At 40.4% G+C, this 18,392-nt stretch overlaps 1 protein-coding gene across 4 annotated transcripts in view; it reads right to left on the bottom strand.

Moving 5' to 3' along the window:
• Nucleotides 1-11: 11 nt before the first annotated feature.
• SMAP1 (small ArfGAP 1) overlaps nt 12-18,392 on the bottom strand; it is a 152,644-nt gene continuing 134,263 nt past the window's right edge. For all 4 annotated transcript variants that reach the window (XM_087438791.1, XM_087438792.1, XM_087438793.1 and 1 more), the window contains 4 exons: nt 8,816-8,943; nt 4,280-4,451; nt 3,063-3,370; nt 12-965 (listed from right to left, as the gene is read on the bottom strand). In XM_087438791.1, coding sequence (XP_087294917.1) covers nt 831-965; nt 3,063-3,370; nt 4,280-4,451; nt 8,816-8,943 — 743 coding nt within the window. In that variant the 3' untranslated portion in view covers nt 12-830. The remainder of the gene's footprint in view (nt 966-3,062; nt 3,371-4,279; nt 4,452-8,815; nt 8,944-18,392) is intronic.

Raw genomic sequence — 18,392 nt, 5'->3', positions numbered from 1 at the left:
AAAAAAAGGTCTATGGATTCATCTGTTTAATATAGGGCTATAACATTTTATCAGTACTAGGCACCATAAAATGTAAACACAATTACTGTCATAAACCTGGATATACCTTCAAGGATTGAAAGTGGCTTTGTTTAGTTACCCTGTTTGCATATAGTGCAGAGAAAGGTCTTCATGTTAGCACTGTGTATATAAGAGATCCAAATTACAAGAGAGGCAGATAAAATTTGAATTCTTTCAACATTCATTAAAGTAAGTTTTGTAGTGACATCCAGGTTTATCTTCCTTTCACTAACCACGTTCCCTGTAAGCACATCGTAACCACAGCACAGTGAGCGAATGATGAAATCAAGGAATCTGGAACACCAGGAAACCGTGCTCAGTGACACGCTTACAGTCTATTTATAGGATTACACATTTGCTCGTACAGTACCTTCCTACGGGATTACGGGCTACTTTGGGGGCAGGGTTTATACTGTTGGAGGTATTACTAACATGAGGACTGCTTCCCTCGTATGCACACAGTAGAGCTAGGATTCTATCGAGTACAACTGACTGACTGATTACGCAAGCTGACTGAGCAGCTTATCACACAATGTGCTTTATGAAATCACGGGAAATATGAGCAAAGCTGCCTGGACATGACATGCTTTCTCAACCTGCTTTTCACCACATCAAATTTAATCAGTACAGACCACACGGTCAGTCAGGTAATTCTTAATATGAACAAATGGGGGAAAAGAAAAAAATGTATGTACATGAATAAACAGGGACTAGATGCACTTCAGCAAGGAATGTCAGGTGGGTTCTGGGGGAAACTGGCACTGTGGCTTTCACTTCCACAGCTGTGTGCTGAGAGTCTGACCCGAGGAGCTTCCAGACCATCCTGCTGTTGTGTTGGGGGGCTGGCCGAGACCCACGGGAGGGCTCGCACTGCTGAGAGCCATGCCAGCCATCTGCTGATTCATCTGTGAAACATAAAAGGCTCAGTTTAAGAGGCTCACATCACTTCTAATTCTTGCTTCTTTAACCACAGGTAGACATTTTTAATAGTCACCCTATTTTATTGGAAGCTGCCTTTATTTGAAGACACACTGAAGCTTAATAGCAATTATAATAAGTATTTTTCATCAATGTGAAAATCAGTCAAAGCCCTGGGTACAAGCAGACTAAATACAGTTATTTCTCTACAGAAAGCAAAGAGCTACGTTGTTCCCATCTTAGTCTTTATTTCCTTCTACTTTTTAGCACTGTCCATAAAGAGATCTCAATATGTTCGTTTTCTAGACTCCATTTCTTGTCCCCCAAAGATTAACCACAACTGAAAAAAAGTACCAAAGCAATCTTTGACATACATTTTTTTCTTCTGCTTAGCTAACCACATAAACATCTAAAATTAATTTTCAAGATATAAGGTATAAGATGACATGTATTTTTCTTCCAGACTGGAGTCCTGTTTGTTTGTATAGAAGCATCTTAACCCTTCCCTGTGGTTCTCTTCCTTCTAAGACTGATGATAAGTGAAGGCAAGGCAAGAAGATTTACCACAAGGCAGAGCAGGTTAAAAACCTGGGCTCAGGGTTGGATTGCATTCTTGATGAAGACACTAGTATTAACCACATCACTGATCAGGCATGAGTGTCTGAAGGGGCAGATCACTTCTTCAAACTCACTAAAGGATGCTGTAACCACCTTGTGGTTGGCCAGCAGATCCCACTGAGGGGGAGTAGAGAACAGCACTCCCCTTCAGCATGACGGAGTAAGATCTCCCGCTGGCTCCTCACGGGCTCATCCAGCACCTTAACCTGAGCAGGTGAGCTTCAGCATGTTGGCTACACAAAAGCTGCTACTAACATTTCATACTTGGAATTTCTGTGATTCCCAGAGAGTGGAGACCAATGTCATACAGACATTCCTTTAAATAGTGACAGTAAAAGTCACTTGGAGCATTCACAGGGTATACAATGACGTTAGTTAGAAACCACTACAGACTATCCCCTGAATGCTCTCAAGGTAAAACAGCCGACCACAACAGAAACCCAGATCACCAGAATGCTGGAGGCACATCAAACAGCAAGTGCAGGGGAGGGGCAGCAGGAGCATGGACCTGTCTGAGGCCTTTGTTTCTGGAGCCAGAGGAGTCAGACGGAGCACCTCAGACAGAAGTGGATTTGAAAGAGGTAATACTACAACGTCATCTCCTGGCTCTAAACTAACTTAAGTAGAAACAAGATTTTATATATGAAGAGGTGTCTGACACAAATAAGGGATTGTTCATATCTTATGCGAATTCTTGAACTAGTGGTAATCTTTTTAAACATAAATATAATTATGGGGATAAGTAAAAAGGAAATACAACTTTACAACGATTTTTTTGTGTGTGTGAGAAGAATTGGCCCTCAGCTACCATCCGTGCCCATCTTCCTCTACTTTATATGTGGGATGCCGGCACAGCATAGCTTGATGAGCAGTGCACAGGTCCGTGCCCAGAACCTGAACCTGCGAACCCCGGGCCACTGAAGCGGAGTGCGCGAACTTAACCACTACGCCCCCGGTCCGGTCCCCAAAGATTTTTGAAGAAAAAGATTTTTTATAAATCCATGGGCAGTAGCCATAGGACTTGGAGAACAGCCTAAATCCCTCATAAAATAGTACTTGAAATACATGAGGCTGGATTTTCTTTCTAATTTTTGAAAGTTATAAAAAACTCAAAAGTTATTAGTCAAGATAGGTTGGTCTAAGTGCACTATAAAAATGCCCGCCAGGGAGCTGAATTAGGCCTGGTGCTAATTTCAAGGGGGCAGACAGGGAGTCTCTCAGGATGCCCAAGATGACTTCTACTGTCACTCATGTTAGAGTCTGAACATTCTTGGTACAGGGACAAGGACAGCTCCTTTGTCTATTTGATATAACTTCAAAATATCTATAGACAGTGTGACCTTATACAACATTATCCCCACTCAATTCTTTCTGACAGATTGTTAGATTTAAATACAAATAAAACCATTTACAAAATAAATCTAGTTTCTTTGATTTGGAGAAGTTGGAGAGTAAATGACCCCTACCTGCGAGAGGTTCCACTGAGGCTGTTGAGCTTGTGGCAGGCCAAACTTACTCTGGGGTGCGCCCATCTGTCCCACCATTCCTCCTTGGGCGCCAACAATGTTTTGAGGAAGTGGCATCACACCAGTTTGTGCATTTCCCATAAACCCATTGGGCATGGGCATGCCCACCATCATGCTTGCATTCTGTCCCATCACATTTCCTATAAGGCCAGGCGCTCCAGGCACAGGTACGCCCATCGACGGAAAACCTTGAAATGCAGTCGGTGCTTGTGAGGTAAATGGTATATTCGTGGGTCCCAAATAGACACCTGCATCATAAGCACCATGAAAAGAAAATGGATGAGGAAAACAGCTATTGTATCCAGGTGCACTCACCTCTATAATCACAGAAAAAGGATACCATATTTCTGAACTACCCACAGAAAAAATTTTAATTCCAGTCTAGCTGCTCCTACTGCTCAGACCAACTCACACCTACTCCTTCAGAGCTGGTTACTCTCAGAATGCAGACACATCAGTTATTAACCTGAGCAAGTTTAATTAGGATAAATAAGTCCTATGCAATAGCTACGGAAAATACCCACTGTGAAGACCATGAGATTAGGTGCTGTCTCTGCTGACCTGCTCCACTGGTCCCCCACTACCAGATACACAGTGAGAGCTGACTGTGTCTGGATCTAATGGAAGCAGCTGGGATGTCACACAATTTCAGCTCATATGTGAAATGTAGCTCATCATTTTAGACGAAATCGTCTGACATTAAAACTGTGTAAACAATAAATCTTACCATGCTGGTATTTCATTATAATTATTTTAAAAATCCCAAAGCTTTTTTGGAATCCATGTGATAATTCAGACTGCTTATTGTTCACTTGCAGAGAAAATACCATACTGTACACAGTTATCAACTTCATGCAAATCAAATTTAAATAATTCTTTAAAGATAATCCATGTCCTATAAGCTTGTGAAACAATGTCAAGTGATATGTGAACAGCTTGTGAATTCTAATGAATAAAGTTTTGTGAATCCTGTACATGCTTTTTAATTTTAATGCCTCATTCATTTCAGTTTTGTAGTTGTGTAAATTGCAACAACAAAAGCACCCATTACATAGACAGATAGGTAAGAAACATAATTGATAATATTTTAACCACAAAGGATATACTTTTAGTAATGTCACTACAATTCACTGAAAGTAGATTTCAAACTGAATTACCAGGAGTACTCTGCTGCTGAATGGTGCCTGTACCATACAGAGATAAGATGGAGTCTTTGGAGAGCTGTTTCTTCGCCACCTCTTCTGACTTTGTAGTTTGCTCAGTGAACAGATCCAGATCCCCAGATGTTACTGTAGACAGAGTGGCAGTGGCTGGTACGGAGGACGTCCCCTAAGACAAACACCAAAATAAGCTGTTGAATTCTGTATACTAAAACAAAGCTCATCCATTACTTAAAATCCAAATGAAGTTATGAAACTAGACAGAAATAAAACGATTGTAGAAGGTAAAATGGTGACATTAAAGAGGATCATTCCACAAGCCCACACATAAAAAAAAAAATCTAGGATAAAGGTACAATGTTTCCTATTTTGAATCTGTTCATGTAGAAGTAGATCAAAGCTCTTTCATAATCAATTGCATTTACCTGCTAGACTAAAGCAGAGGTTTTGCCCATCACATCCTGACCACAATGGTATGTGGCTGCTGTCTGAGGACCTCCATTCCTGGGAGACTCTCGGGCTCTCCCTCAGCAACTACTGCTTCAAGGAACTGGTGTCCCTTGGAATAAAGAACATTTCTACAACTAGAGCAGACTGCAACAGGGTCCTGCAATGGCTGATTTTGTCTTTTTGGGGGGTAAATAAGGGTTTTGTTTTTCAAAAGCTGCATCATGATATTTTTATAAACCTAATCTAGATCAGTTTTAACCACATTAGAATATTCAAATATTTAAAGTCTTGGCTAAAAAACCTTGCAATAAATTGCCATCCAAGTATTGTATTCACAAACTAAGCAGAACAATATTTTGAATCTATTACGACAAATTAAGCAAGAATTTTGAGATGGAAAGAAAAAGCCACTTAATTGTGCAAAAGATCTGAAATGTATAAGAAATTAGACGCGTTGGAACAGCAAATATAACAATGTGCTTGAATACAGCATATCTGAACTACCAGTGAAGATGCAGATCTAAGGCTGAAAGCGTGGGTTCCACAGCCAGCCCGCCAGGACCAAGGCTCTGGCCCCCTCACTTCCTGTCACCTGCCCTTCCTCACCCTCAATCACCTCTCTCCTGTAAAATGGGGATAAGAAGATACCTACCTTACAGAACTGCTTGGTAACCACGAGATGTGCTGTGCAGAATGGCAGGGTCAAGCACACAGTGTTTACTGTTAATGTCAGATAGAGCAACCACCTCACTAAGCGATCTTTTTCTCTTTTTCCAATATGCTTAAATTTATGTTTATTCATTCATAAGCTATATGTATACATTATGATGAAAATGCTAGGTTAAAAATACTATTTATTGAATGCAAGTTGAACGAGTAAAGTCAATTCTGATTTCTTGTTTTTTATGAGATGATTCAGATTGCAGTTTAGCCAACATATATTCATTCATTTAATAGATGTTTTTGTTCTGTTTTACCCTTTTGACCCCCTTCACCTATTTCTCCCCCTCCCACACCCCACCTCTGGCAAACACCAATTGGTTCTCTGTATCTGAGCTTGTTTTGTTGGTTTTTTTTTTTTAGATCACTAAGAGATCTTTTCGTCACATTTAGTGTCTGTTCAATCTAAGAGATAACTACAAGAAAACACAAAGTGGTTGGGAAAGCTTTACTCTAGACTCCTCCTAGAGCAGCCTGACTGATACTCACAGGCTCCAAACACGGATGTTTCTTCTGATGAAGGCAGATAATACGGAATATCTACTTCAACATGGACACAGTCTAAAACAGCCCCACCAAACAGCATGACTAGTAAGCACTCAAACGTCCATTTACTTATTTATTTTTGGCACTCCATTTGCTAGCACTAGAACTCCAGGATAAAAGAACAATTTTGCCCGTCAAGTGACACTGCAGGACCCCTACCCAAAGGCCCTCTGGCTGTCTGGGATCCTAGGGCTGAACCAAGGAGAGGCCAGAGCACTTGTGCAGGTCTAGATACTGTTGGTGTGTGTATATTACAGATAGAACAGAAAAGGATGCTTCTACATGTCACCTTTGGGGGCTCTGCAACGATTCCCCTCAACCCTCCATACACATGTGCACTCTGGTCAGCAGAGTATTTCTAACTCACTCAGGGAAGACTACACAGCCAGACGGGTAAAGCAGAACGTAAAATCAATTATCTCATATTCACATGAGTGGGAAAATCTTTTACTAGAATTTGTACTATTTTCAGAAAATAAAATCAGAAGTCAACGAATATAGGATTCAGAGTAATTCCTACTGGTGCTCAATCAAGTTCACATAATAAAAACTCACCAAAACTAGTAAATTACCAAGTACCAGTATATGTATAAAAGTGTACTTTAACCTGACTTCCCCTTCCTCCTATTTTCAAAAACATTACTTTGAAAACATGCCTGGATTTTAATCTTTACATGTAGATTGGATGACAGATAATTCTGTTTATCAAATATTATAGGGCTCAATACAACTGGCACAATTTTGGTCCAAAAGCAATATTCCAAAGAAAGAATCATGTGATTAAAAAAAATGGCCGTGTTAGTCCATCAGTTACTGATGCAGAATGCCAAAGCATGAAGGCTACTCTCACCCCCCATAAAGGCAGGACCCCACACTCCTTGTCATGGTGCCACCTAAGAGTTCAGTGAGGTCTGCACTGTTCCACTTGCTGCCCTGATACTGAACAGAACACATGAGTACACTGACGCCTCAGACGTGGGGTCTAATTCTCCAAGCAGCTGCAAAGCGATTCTCTCCCCTGCTAAAGAAGTTTAGCAGGTAAAACAGCCTCACTGGAATACCAGACCAAAAGAAACTACTTTTCATGCTCAGATTGTCAAATACCCTAAACACTTCCTTCTAAAGAGACAATACTAGCATTAGACAATTTTTTATTATCACATGCATACACCCATGCCTGCACAAATTCACAAGGTAATTAATGTTAACTGAAACAATAATGGAAACACTTAGTTCCTCTATTTATGTGCTGGGGGAGGGGGAGGAAAAGGGGCAAAGCCCTCTTTCCTGAAAATAAACATTAATGCTGCAGACAATTTTGATCAAGATCCATTTAAACTAATAATTCCTAAGAAATCCATTTGCTCAATTCTAGTGGTAATTATACAATGACTATCATAAAAACAATAAATATATGTAATAAAATATATGTAATCAGTCTTCTTAATAAGACATAGGTTCATTCTTAGCAAAACTTTCCATCCAAACAATTCCCATTTGGCTCAGTTTTTCTAGAGAAAGGAACATATTTTACCTCAAAAATTATGCTGTACTGAAACAAACTGGCTGTCTATTTATAAAGTATAAATTTAAAATAGAATCTTAAAGTTATATGCTTAAGAGTAACCTGTATTCCTGAAAGTTCATATATGTCATCTTAAAGAAAGACAAATACTGTATGATATCACTTATATGTGGCATCTAAAAAAAAGTCATACTCAGAAACAGAGAGCAGAATGGGGGGCGGGGGGGTGTTGGTAAAAGAGTACAAACTTCCAGTGAGAAGATGAACAAGGTCTGAGGATCTCATGTATAACATGGTGACTATGGTGGACAATGCCGTATTGTACAAGTGAAATCTGCTAAGAGAACAGAACTTAAGTGTTCTCACCCCACCTAAGAAAGGTAAATAATGTGAGGTGATGGATGTGTTAATTAACTTGATGGTAGGAATCCCTTCACAATGTACACATATATCAAATTATTATTTTATACACTTTAAATATATTATAGTTTTGTCAATTATACCTCAATAAAGCTAAAACATTATTTAAAGTATTAAACTATTTACAATTTAAAAACAGGCAAAAAAACATTCCATGTAATGTTAAGAAGGCAATTCAAAATTTCTTGACCATTGATACTTAAAAAAAATCCTTTATGTTCTAAATAGCTTTTAAAGAATCATTAAAATAAAAAAAGTAAGGAAGGTTTTAATGCTTAAAGGCTTTTATGAAGATCAACTTTAAACAGTTTATCTTCATAAAAAAGAATATGAGGACTGAATTTGCTAGAATTTCTTATTCTTGGTTTTCCTGCAGCCATAAGTAAACACTATCTTGGGGACGACACAGCAGAGCATAAGAACGACTGGCTGCTTGGTCAATACTGATAGAACCACAGTTTAAAAACCTCTGAAGTGAGTGGCCTTGTTGATAGCAGGCAAGGCTGAAACAGTCTGAGTTTTCCCACTTGTTCATTCTCAACACTGTTGTTTTCCTCAAGCAAGTCAGCAAACTTTAGACAGTGAATATTGAGGCTCTCTGGGTCATACAGTGTCTGTTCAACTATTGAGCTTGCTTTTGTATTGTTAAAGCAGCCACACACAACATGTGAACGAGTGGGCGTGGCTGTGTTCCAATAAAACTTTATTTACAAAAACAAGCTGCAGGCTTGGTTTGCCAACCCCTGGTCAAAAGAACAGAGGCTTTCAAAACAGTGACTGCTCAGAAACAATTCTTGCAAATTTGAAATTCTGAAACTTTCCCAAAAAGGAAATAAGCAGTGATCATGTAAAACCATATTCTTACCACATACCTGAGCTGGGGGCATGACAGATGCAGGTAAGGGATTAGAAATCATTGGTCCAAAGATGTCCAGATCATCATTCAGGGCTGGCACCGTGGTCATATTCCCGTTGGTAACTGGTGCCTCAGCAGGGCCATCTGAAAAGAACATAGATTCTTGTCTCTAAGTAGAATCTCTTAAATTACTTGAAACATGGGATTATTTTAAAAATTACTATATTGTTTAAAAAAAGAACAGTTCAAAAGGTTGACAACAAAATATACATTCCCTTTCTACCCCAGGTTCTATCCTCTTTCCCCAAAAAACCATTTTCAGTTTTGTTTATTCTCCCAGAAATATTCTTTACCCGCCGTCTCGAGGTACATATCCAAACCCCTTGTTAAGGAATGGTATCATACTCTTCACGTTACTCTGCATCTGATGCTTCCTTATGTGCCAGGCACTGTTCTGGGTACTTCATATATATTTGCTCATTTAATCCCCATAACCTTATGAGACAGACACTACTTCCAAGATAACTGGCGAAGCTGGGAATGGCTACCACGTTCTTACAGGTAACACCTCCCCATGAATGTGTGTGTGTGTGCATGAATGTTTTGGATATCGTTTCATATCAAGTCTACCTATCTTGGAAATAAATGTTGATGACTTAAAATGTCTGAAATGTTAAATTTCAAAGTTAAAATAAGGAAAAAAACTGGATAGAGAGAAAAAACAAACATAGAACTAGGTAAACTGATTATAGGAAGTATCCATGAAACTCTGCAATAAACCACAGCCACCTTCAGTGATGGCAGTATGGGAGGGGACTCTGGTAGAGTGCCAACATGCTCTATCAGCTTCCTCCTCACCCTACCATTCCTTTTTACCTCAGTGCAGAACTGACTAAGTGGAAGGGGTGGAGTTGGAGTGGAGTGTGGCGGAGTTTGCGCGCCCGGTCTTCTGGGGACTGAAACATCTCTCACAGCTCGGTTTTCTGTGGCCACAACCAGACAACAGCTCAGAGTCTCAAATCCAATCTCTTGGGACTTATATCCTAACCAAGCTTCTGTTCTAATCATTTACTGTCTCATCTGATCTCTCTCTGATCTACACACACTCCTCACAGGCACAGCCGTCATCCTTTAGAACCTCTTCAACGTTGAGTGGGATGTCCTGCACAGAGTAGGTGCTCAAATATCTGACAAATTGAACGGAAGGTCTACCACATGCTGGGTATTTCTACCACAACCACAGAAACTCAAAGGTTTCTTCTCTTTTTTGAAATACCACTATAGAAATTAGTATCTTTTATTTCCCTGTTTAAGCTTCAGTGAATCACAAATTATCATTAGTTTCAATGAATGAATGGTCACAATAAAATATTTTTTACTACTTAATTTATAAAAGGGTGTGTGAAACCCACAAAAGGTTGGTCTGCAAGAGATAACTGCAAATATTTTCAGTGACTGTCAGAGATGTATTATGAGTACGACCTGTGTGCATGTGTTGCACCTGTTATTTATCTCGTCAAGCACTATTGACAATTCAAAGGTGAAGCAATAAAACAATGCGTAGATTATTACCAATGTGCAGTATACAGAATTTTAAGCTAAGACACAACTGTGACATAAAAGAATTCAAATATGACTCATACATGGAAGTAACTGTTTTCATTTCTAACCCTTTCAAATGGCAACATTTTGAAGTTAGATCTCTTTAAAGAGCTATCTTATGTTTTCCAGTGCATTCCACATTCCATTTACACGATGTGTAATACATCACGTACTTATTAACCAGAAATAAAATATTTTAAAAGGACAAGGTATTTTAGATTAAAAACACAATGACAGGGGCCGGCACGGTGGCGTAATGGTTAAGTGCTCGTGCTCTGCTCAGGCAGCCCAGGGTTCACAGGTTTGGATCCCGGGCGCGGACCAACGCATCACTTATCAAGCCATGCTGTAGTGGCGTCCCATATAAAATAGAGGAAGATGGGCAGGGATGTTAGCCCAGGGCCAATCTTCCTCAGCAAAAAGAGGAGGATTGGCAACAGATGTTAGCTCAGGGCTAACCTTCCTCACCAAAAAAAAAAAAAAAAAAAAAAAAACTACAACGACAGGAACATCTTTTTATTGTGGTATCCACGATAGCTCAGTAAGGAAACTTGAACAGCAACACGATGTGAGCCAGTGGTGTCTTTTTTTTTTTTTTAATTGCAGTGACATTGGTTTATAACATGGTATAAATTTCAGGTGTACATCATTATACTTCTAATTCTGCATAGATTACATCATGTTCACCACCCAAATACTAATTACAACCCATCACCACACACGTGCCGAATTATCCCTTTCCAGCCAGTGTCTTAACCCATGAGCTGCAGAGCTGGGGTTGGGAAACAACCTCACCAACAGATGTGTTTCATTCTCTCCTACAGACAAGGAAGCAATTTATTTGCAGAAAATATGACTGATCATATATATGCAATTTAAACTCACAAACAGAAGCACACGTCCTCAAAGCAAACTACAACCAAGAGGAACAAAAGCAGAAAAAGAAAAAGCTGATAAGTTGAGTATAAGTATTTCCAGTTTTTCAGTTAAAATTTTTTGCTTTCCCAAGTAATAGCAGACACTAACAATTAGGACAAATTTATGAAAAAAAAAATCTTAAACCTGAGAAAATACTTTTAACAACTTAATTTTTTTTCGGTAAATTGAGAAAATACTATCAACAGATTTTTCCCACAGGACACAGTCTAGTGTATAGAACACCAGTGAGCCCAGGACACACTGTGCGACAACTTAAGAGGTTCATCCACTACATGCAAATGATCTGTTTTCATTACTTTTATAAACTGTACATCTGTCAGAAATTTTTTTTTTTTTTAAAGATTTTATTTATTTTATTTTTTCCCCCCAAAGCCCCAGTGGATAGTTGTGTGTCGCAGCTGCACATCCTTCTAGTTGCTGTATGTGGGACTCGGCCTCAGGATGAACGGAGAAGTGGTGCCTCGATGCGCACCCGGGATCCGAACCCGGGCCGCCAGCATCGCAGCGCGCGCACTTAACCACCAAGCCACAGGGCCGGCCCATGTCAGAAATTTAAAGTCTATTCTAAATAGTACATTATAGTCCACTAAGAATATTAACTTATTGAGACTTTCAAATCTGAACCCTGTTCAGTACCTGGTAGTACAGGGTCTAATCTGTACAACAGGCAGCACTTGACTTGGTTTTGAGTCTTACTTTGTCATTCACACCCCTAGGGGCACATATGTGACTAATGAAAGAACAGCTGCACATAGCATGGTGCTTCTATGTGCCAAGCCTGAAAAATACAAATACACACACACAGCTGCCTGTTGAATCTCTGTAACGAAACTGAGAGAGGGACTACTCATCATGCCACTCACAGATGGCAAAGAGTTACACGTGTCCAGTGTCCCAGAGCTGGAGCAAAGCCTTAGGTGTAATCGTCCTCAGTTTCTACTAGAAAAGCAATACATTCTTGTAAGAGATTCAAATCATGAAAAAATGAATAAACTAAAAGTTTCCTACCATGGATGGTGGCGATGGTTGCACAATAATGTGAATGTACTTAATGCCACTAAACTGTACACTTAAAACTGGTTAAAACGGCAAATTTGATGTCGTGTATTTCACCACAATAGAAGTATCCCTACCATACATTTTCTATGCTTATAAACATATGCTTAAAAATATGCTTGCAACAATGTATATACACAAATACAATACAAAAATAGTTTTCTTTACATAAAATTGTGTATCTGTGGTTGGGGGTAGACTGCATTCTATGATACCACATGGACCCATAATAGCGTATTTATTCAATCCTTCACTTGAGCATTGAGGTAGTTTCCAGACTTTTGCTATTACAAAAACAGAACAGTGAACATCCACACTCAACAGCAAGTCTGCACAGATCACTCTCTTCACTGCAGGTAACATGACTTCTGTCTCTACCACTGCACTGTAAACAACTCCATTCTCTTATTCCATTAAAAAATTTTTTTTACGTGGCCTTTTGAAATCTCAGAAAGGCACTCCACACAAGCAACAAAGTTGGGCTCTCTTTGTATCCCCTACCACAGTTAATGGAGCTGTCATGAAAGTCAACTCACACTGTGAGTCCAAAGGGCTGTGGGATCCTTTAGAATGAGATGGAGGAAGCGTCTGCTTAGGGAGAGCCATCTTTGTGGCCAGACTGACACTATTTTCAAGTGACTGGGGAAGATTTTCTCTTAGCTCCAAAAACCTCAGGTAAGGAACTTACTCCCAGCCTGACCAAGGCTTCTCTGTCCAGCCTAGTGATCGACACAGTTGACTCTGCTCTGCTCTCAAGTCTATAACATTCCTGCCACCCTCTTTGCTCTCTACCCCAGTCTTCTCCCCATATGATGCCCTAATATGATGGATTTCACCTCCATCAATTTTCCTTGTTACTACAAAAGCTAAGCATTCAAAGAATTATTGAAAAACAAATCCTTAACTTAAATGAAAACTTGTCAGCCTTGCAAAATCAGTAAATACAAGTTCCCAGTGAGTTTCCCCAATGGATTTCAATGTTGGCTAATATGACTTACTGTATTTGGCTTGCTAAACACGTTCTTTAAAAAAGATTGTTTCAATTCATTTTGAAGATTGTTGTGTTTTTTATTTTCAGTATTTAAAAAGGACAATTAAAGACTAGCTATCATTACCATCATTATAAACATCACATGTTGCCTGGATGTTTTTAAAGAATGTTTACATGTTATTGTTTTTGTCTCCATGAAAGATGGGAGGCCCATCTCCTTCCATTATCTCCAGTTACAAAAACTAAGGAGCAGAAAGATTAAAAGACTTGCTCAATGTCACTTCCCTCTGCACTAGAACAGACTCTTCTGACCCCTCAACTAGTGAGTGCTCTTTTCTTTAACCACAAAAAAAGTCATGTAATTACAACTGCACCAAATTACAAAGAAATCACTTAAAATTATGAAAACTAAAACCAAGTTTTAAATAGTTGATAGTTATTTGTACTAAGTGAGAGAAGCAGTGACATAAACAGTTCAAAACCCATTCAGTACCACAAACACTTCCTCATCTCCCCACTCCACTGTCCTCCTACCAGCCCAGATTCTTCTCAATTTACAGTGAGGGATCCAGGTGGACATGGTCATCAATGAGCAAACTGGGCTGAGGGAAGCGGCTGTGGATATAATCAGCCCTGTATCCACAGAGTATTCACAAGTCACTGGGAGTTCAATGCATCCTTTGACCAAGGGTCCACTAATAGCACAGTCTTTGCTGATGTAATAAAAGCTCAGAGGCCACAAAAGCAACAGAATACCAAGATGTTGAAAACACAGTTTTTCAGGTAAATAATTTAAAAATCTAGAAAGAATATGGCTTATTCAAATTAAATGAATTAAATAGTATAAATCACCATAATTTCAGAAAAATATTTAAACCCACATGGGTTACATTTTGTGTGCACAAACATGCGTGCCCATGCACACACACACACACACAAATGGAAACCTCCTTCCTCTTCCAGGGTGGTGGGAACCGCAGATGCTGCCTTCTGTGAGAAAAGGATGTCGGTGCAAACAGCCCATCGGAGTCCACACAGACAGGCACCTCGGTGTGCGTGTGGTGTTCCTTGCTCAGCCGCAGAATAGTGATGGGGGCAGCAGCCCCTTGAATCAGTAGGCAGAAACAGTAGTTGGCAGACAATAAAAATAATGGGAGACCCAGAGTACAAGAAAAGCCTGAGGCAGATGGAAGAAATTTAGCTGGGGACAACATCATAAAGAACGATAATGAAGCACAAAGGACCCCTCAAAAAGGCAATGAGCAAACAGAAGAAATTAGGACAATGCGGTAACATGACGACGGAATCTCAATCTTAAAGGCAAAGGCATCAAGCCTTCAGTTAGCAGCTTGTGGGTAACTATTTTCTTTCAACGTTACCTTAAGATTTCAGGCTAGCATTTTATTTGAACATTGAGTTGGTAAATGACTATTTTAAACTGCACACATACCAGAAATTGATAAAAAAATGTTAAAATGTTTTGAGGTAAAGAAAAAAAGTTGTTAAAATCAGTGCTCCATCTCTCATGAACAGAAGGCGTGCCCAGCATGCATTTACTGGCCCACTTCACATCATGACCCTGACGGACGCTGAGAAAGAAGGCAGCATTTCAAATGGGACAGTCATGAAGGCCAGTCTCTGTCATTTAGAAATCCTCAATATGGTTCTATTAACTGTGGCTATACCAGAACTCATCTGACACCAATAATCCAAATCAGTCAAGGCAAACAAAGTATTTAAAACAATATTTAGTGTCTTCTTCTTGGCCCATTCCAAGTGCCTTTGAACAATAATTTATAAACTAAAAGGAAATAAGAATATAACACTTTGCATTTTATTAACTTTTTTTAGTATACAAACTGAAATATTTATTGATTTTAACTAATTGTATATATACTATTACATTATAATTCTACGTGTATTTAATTCCATATATAATGTATATAATATATAATTCTATCTATATATATAATTCTTTTTTTGTAGATAGTTGTATGTCATAGTTGTACATATTAACACATTTGTAACACTAATATTTTTATTTAAGCTCTATTGCCAGGTACTCTGATGGACACTCTATACAAAGTATGGTGGTTCATGCCTCGCATGGCCTCAGGATAGTTTACACAACGAGCCAGGACTTCCACAGAAGTCTGGTGATGCACCTGGAAAGCTCACCTGTTCTAACCAGTTTGAGAAGCTTTTCCTGGTGCCCCTTCCCCATCCTGAGTTGAAATCCTTCACATGGCCCTCCCTCCCCATAAAAGCGCCTTGAGGGCAGGGGCTGGCTTCAGTACCCAGCGCAGGCACAGCACTTGGCCCGAGCTCCCTTCTGAGGCAACGAATGACTCCTGAGCCCACAAGACCCGGCCCCACTCCCACTGTAGGCCACCTCCCCCCATCTGGTCAGTCAGGCCTACTGGCTCTTCCTCCCCAAATCCAGGGGCTGTCAAGTGGCCGCCTGCTCAAGGGCCTTACTATTTTCCCGTTCAGTTTTTCAGGCACCTGAATGCACTGCGATTGGATGGGCATGCCCCAGTGCGCTACAGGCCTCTTGATTCCACCCTGGCACCCAGGGTGTACAGCCCAGAGCTCATGCCCACTCCCTCCTGGCCTCTCCCCAGAAGAGAGAGTGCAGCCACCACCCTGATTCAATGCTTAACACAAGGCAAATGCTCAATAAATGCCTGATGAGTTGAAATCTTTCCTGACACAGATGATGGGGGAATTCTGGTGACAGCAGAGCAATGGTGGAAAACAACAGTTAAGTGATCCTACTGGTGTTGGGAGAAAAAGTGAAATAATGACTCTACTTTGGAAAAGTACCAGGGATCTGCTGACAAATCCCTCATTAGTCCTTGCCCTACTTCACCACCAGCACATTTAGCTCTAGCTGATACCTCCTCCTTGAAAATCTCCTCCCTTTGAGTCTAAGGCCACACTCTTGTGGAAGAGCCTCCAGCCTCTCTGTCGATATGCTCGCTGGCTCCTCTGCTCCCGCAGCCACAGCTTCCCCGCAGCTGTCTGCCTGGGCATCACAGGGGCTTCCCCTCGGGAACACCTACCCCAGGTTTCCTTGCTCCAGTTCACTGACGACGAGGAGGCTGGAACCATCTCTCTAAACCAGAAACATGTCCTCCAGACTCGCTCTGTCCACAGCCTGGTGCCCCACTGCTGCACAGCCGCACACACGACACTCACGCACGCATCAGTCTCCTCCACAAACACCTCGCGGGCAGGGCGGCATCTCACTCCCCTCTCCCACAGATGGGCTCCAAGTGTGCTACCACAGCACCCGACAGGGACCCTGAAGCTGCCTGCTCGGTAAGACACGGACAGGTTACAAAGGGAGGGCACGAGGAGCTGCACTTATCTGGGGAACTGCTTATCTTTTCCCACTGTTATTCACTCTAAAGATGACCTCCAGAACACATTAGATTTTAGTTGAAGTAAGTCTGCACAGTTCAAAAAACCTCATTTGTTCCTCCTCTAACTAGCAGCAGCAAGAAAATTAACCTTTGAATTGAGGAAAATAAAATTTAAATTGGGAATTTTAGCATTATTCCAGATTTCAAACTGAATTCTCGTAACCAACTCTCTTACGTAATCCCATCTCTTCCCTCAGTAATAGTCCTCTGTCTTCTAGTTTCCAGATTGCAACCTCGTCCCCCACTTGCACTCCTCTACAGACAGAGAGCTGCATATTCTGGTATCTACTAGAGTCCCATGAACTCTGCTGATGCTAATAAATGTTAATTGAGTTCATCCTTTACCTGAATGTCAGAGGCATTAGCTGGTTATAATCTATTTGCACAAATAATAAAAAAAAAGGTCAAAGAGCAACATGAGATTTGATGTATCACTAATCTAGTTTAAGGCAGATAAGAATATGGTAGGTAAACAGATCTTATGTTTTTCATTACCCTTTTTGACTGAGTGTGAACATGCAGCCTTAAGTGTACCCTTGCTACAGTGACAACCGCCATGTCTAATTCTTCATTGGTAACTACTAAGGTGTCATCCAGAGAAGGAATGAGTTTACAGTGGAAGCAGCACTGATTAAAGAAGGCTGCTTCCACGAGATGCAGCGATGCTCGCCTTAATAGCAAAACTCCTTAAAGCTTTATAAATTTTCATATTACTCAAAGAACCCTTTATATTTTCTACTAAGAAACCATTTAAAGCCTTTTCCTCAATAAAAATATTATTTGAAATTCCTTTGTATTAAAACACATGACTTGCTTTATAAAATGAAATAAACTCCCATGTGTGTTACTTTGTAAATTCAAGTCACAAATGTCCATTTGAAGCATATTAAAATTTCCACGCTTCAAACTGTTTTCAAATGCTTAAAAAAAATAGGTGCCTGAGAGTTAAGTGGAGCTATTTATTTTTATTTTTTAGTTAACTTTTCTTCCTGCCAAATAGGTGGTATTTAGGCTAATTTACCAAAATGACTGAAGTGGCCTTAAAAGGTGATCTTAACCCTCTTGCTGTCCGTCCGTCCCTTCCCGAGCCCTCCCTGCTGTTCACTGCTGCAACCCGGCTGACTGGAGCAGGGCGCCCGTATGAATGTGGTGCAGTGAGCAGCTGCACCACCGCCCTCAGGGGACAGCCACCTGGAGCTGCCGTCTGAGGCTGCTGAGGAGCGGTCAGAGGCAACTTCAGAGAACTGATTGTTTAAAACATACCTCTCACAGATTTACGAAGTCTCAAAACACAAGAAATATATAAATATGAAATACCAAATTGTAGAAAAAAAACTTCTTTCTAAATACTTAAATGGCGACAGACTAGATTTCCTTGAGGCCACCCAATTTCCTCAGCTCTCTTGGCAGCTGCAAATCCTCCACAGGCCAGACTACGGAGGCTCTGCAACCCAGTCTCCAGCAGGAGTGCTGTCCTGCGTTACTCAGCATAACGTGAGCCCCCTGCGCACCCATCCAAAGGCCCAGGCTGTCTCTTAACTGCTCTCATCTGACTTGACGCTCAGGGTACAGTCTGG

The sequence above is a fragment of the Ceratotherium simum genome, chromosome 13 (genome assembly GCF_057802395.1).
Source record: "Ceratotherium simum simum isolate JZ-2026a chromosome 13, ASM5780239v1, whole genome shotgun sequence".
In the NCBI taxonomy this organism is placed as follows: Eukaryota; Metazoa; Chordata; class Mammalia; order Perissodactyla; family Rhinocerotidae; genus Ceratotherium; species Ceratotherium simum.
The sequence above is the reverse complement of the archived record's forward strand: the minus strand, read 5'-3'. Positions and strand labels throughout refer to the sequence as shown.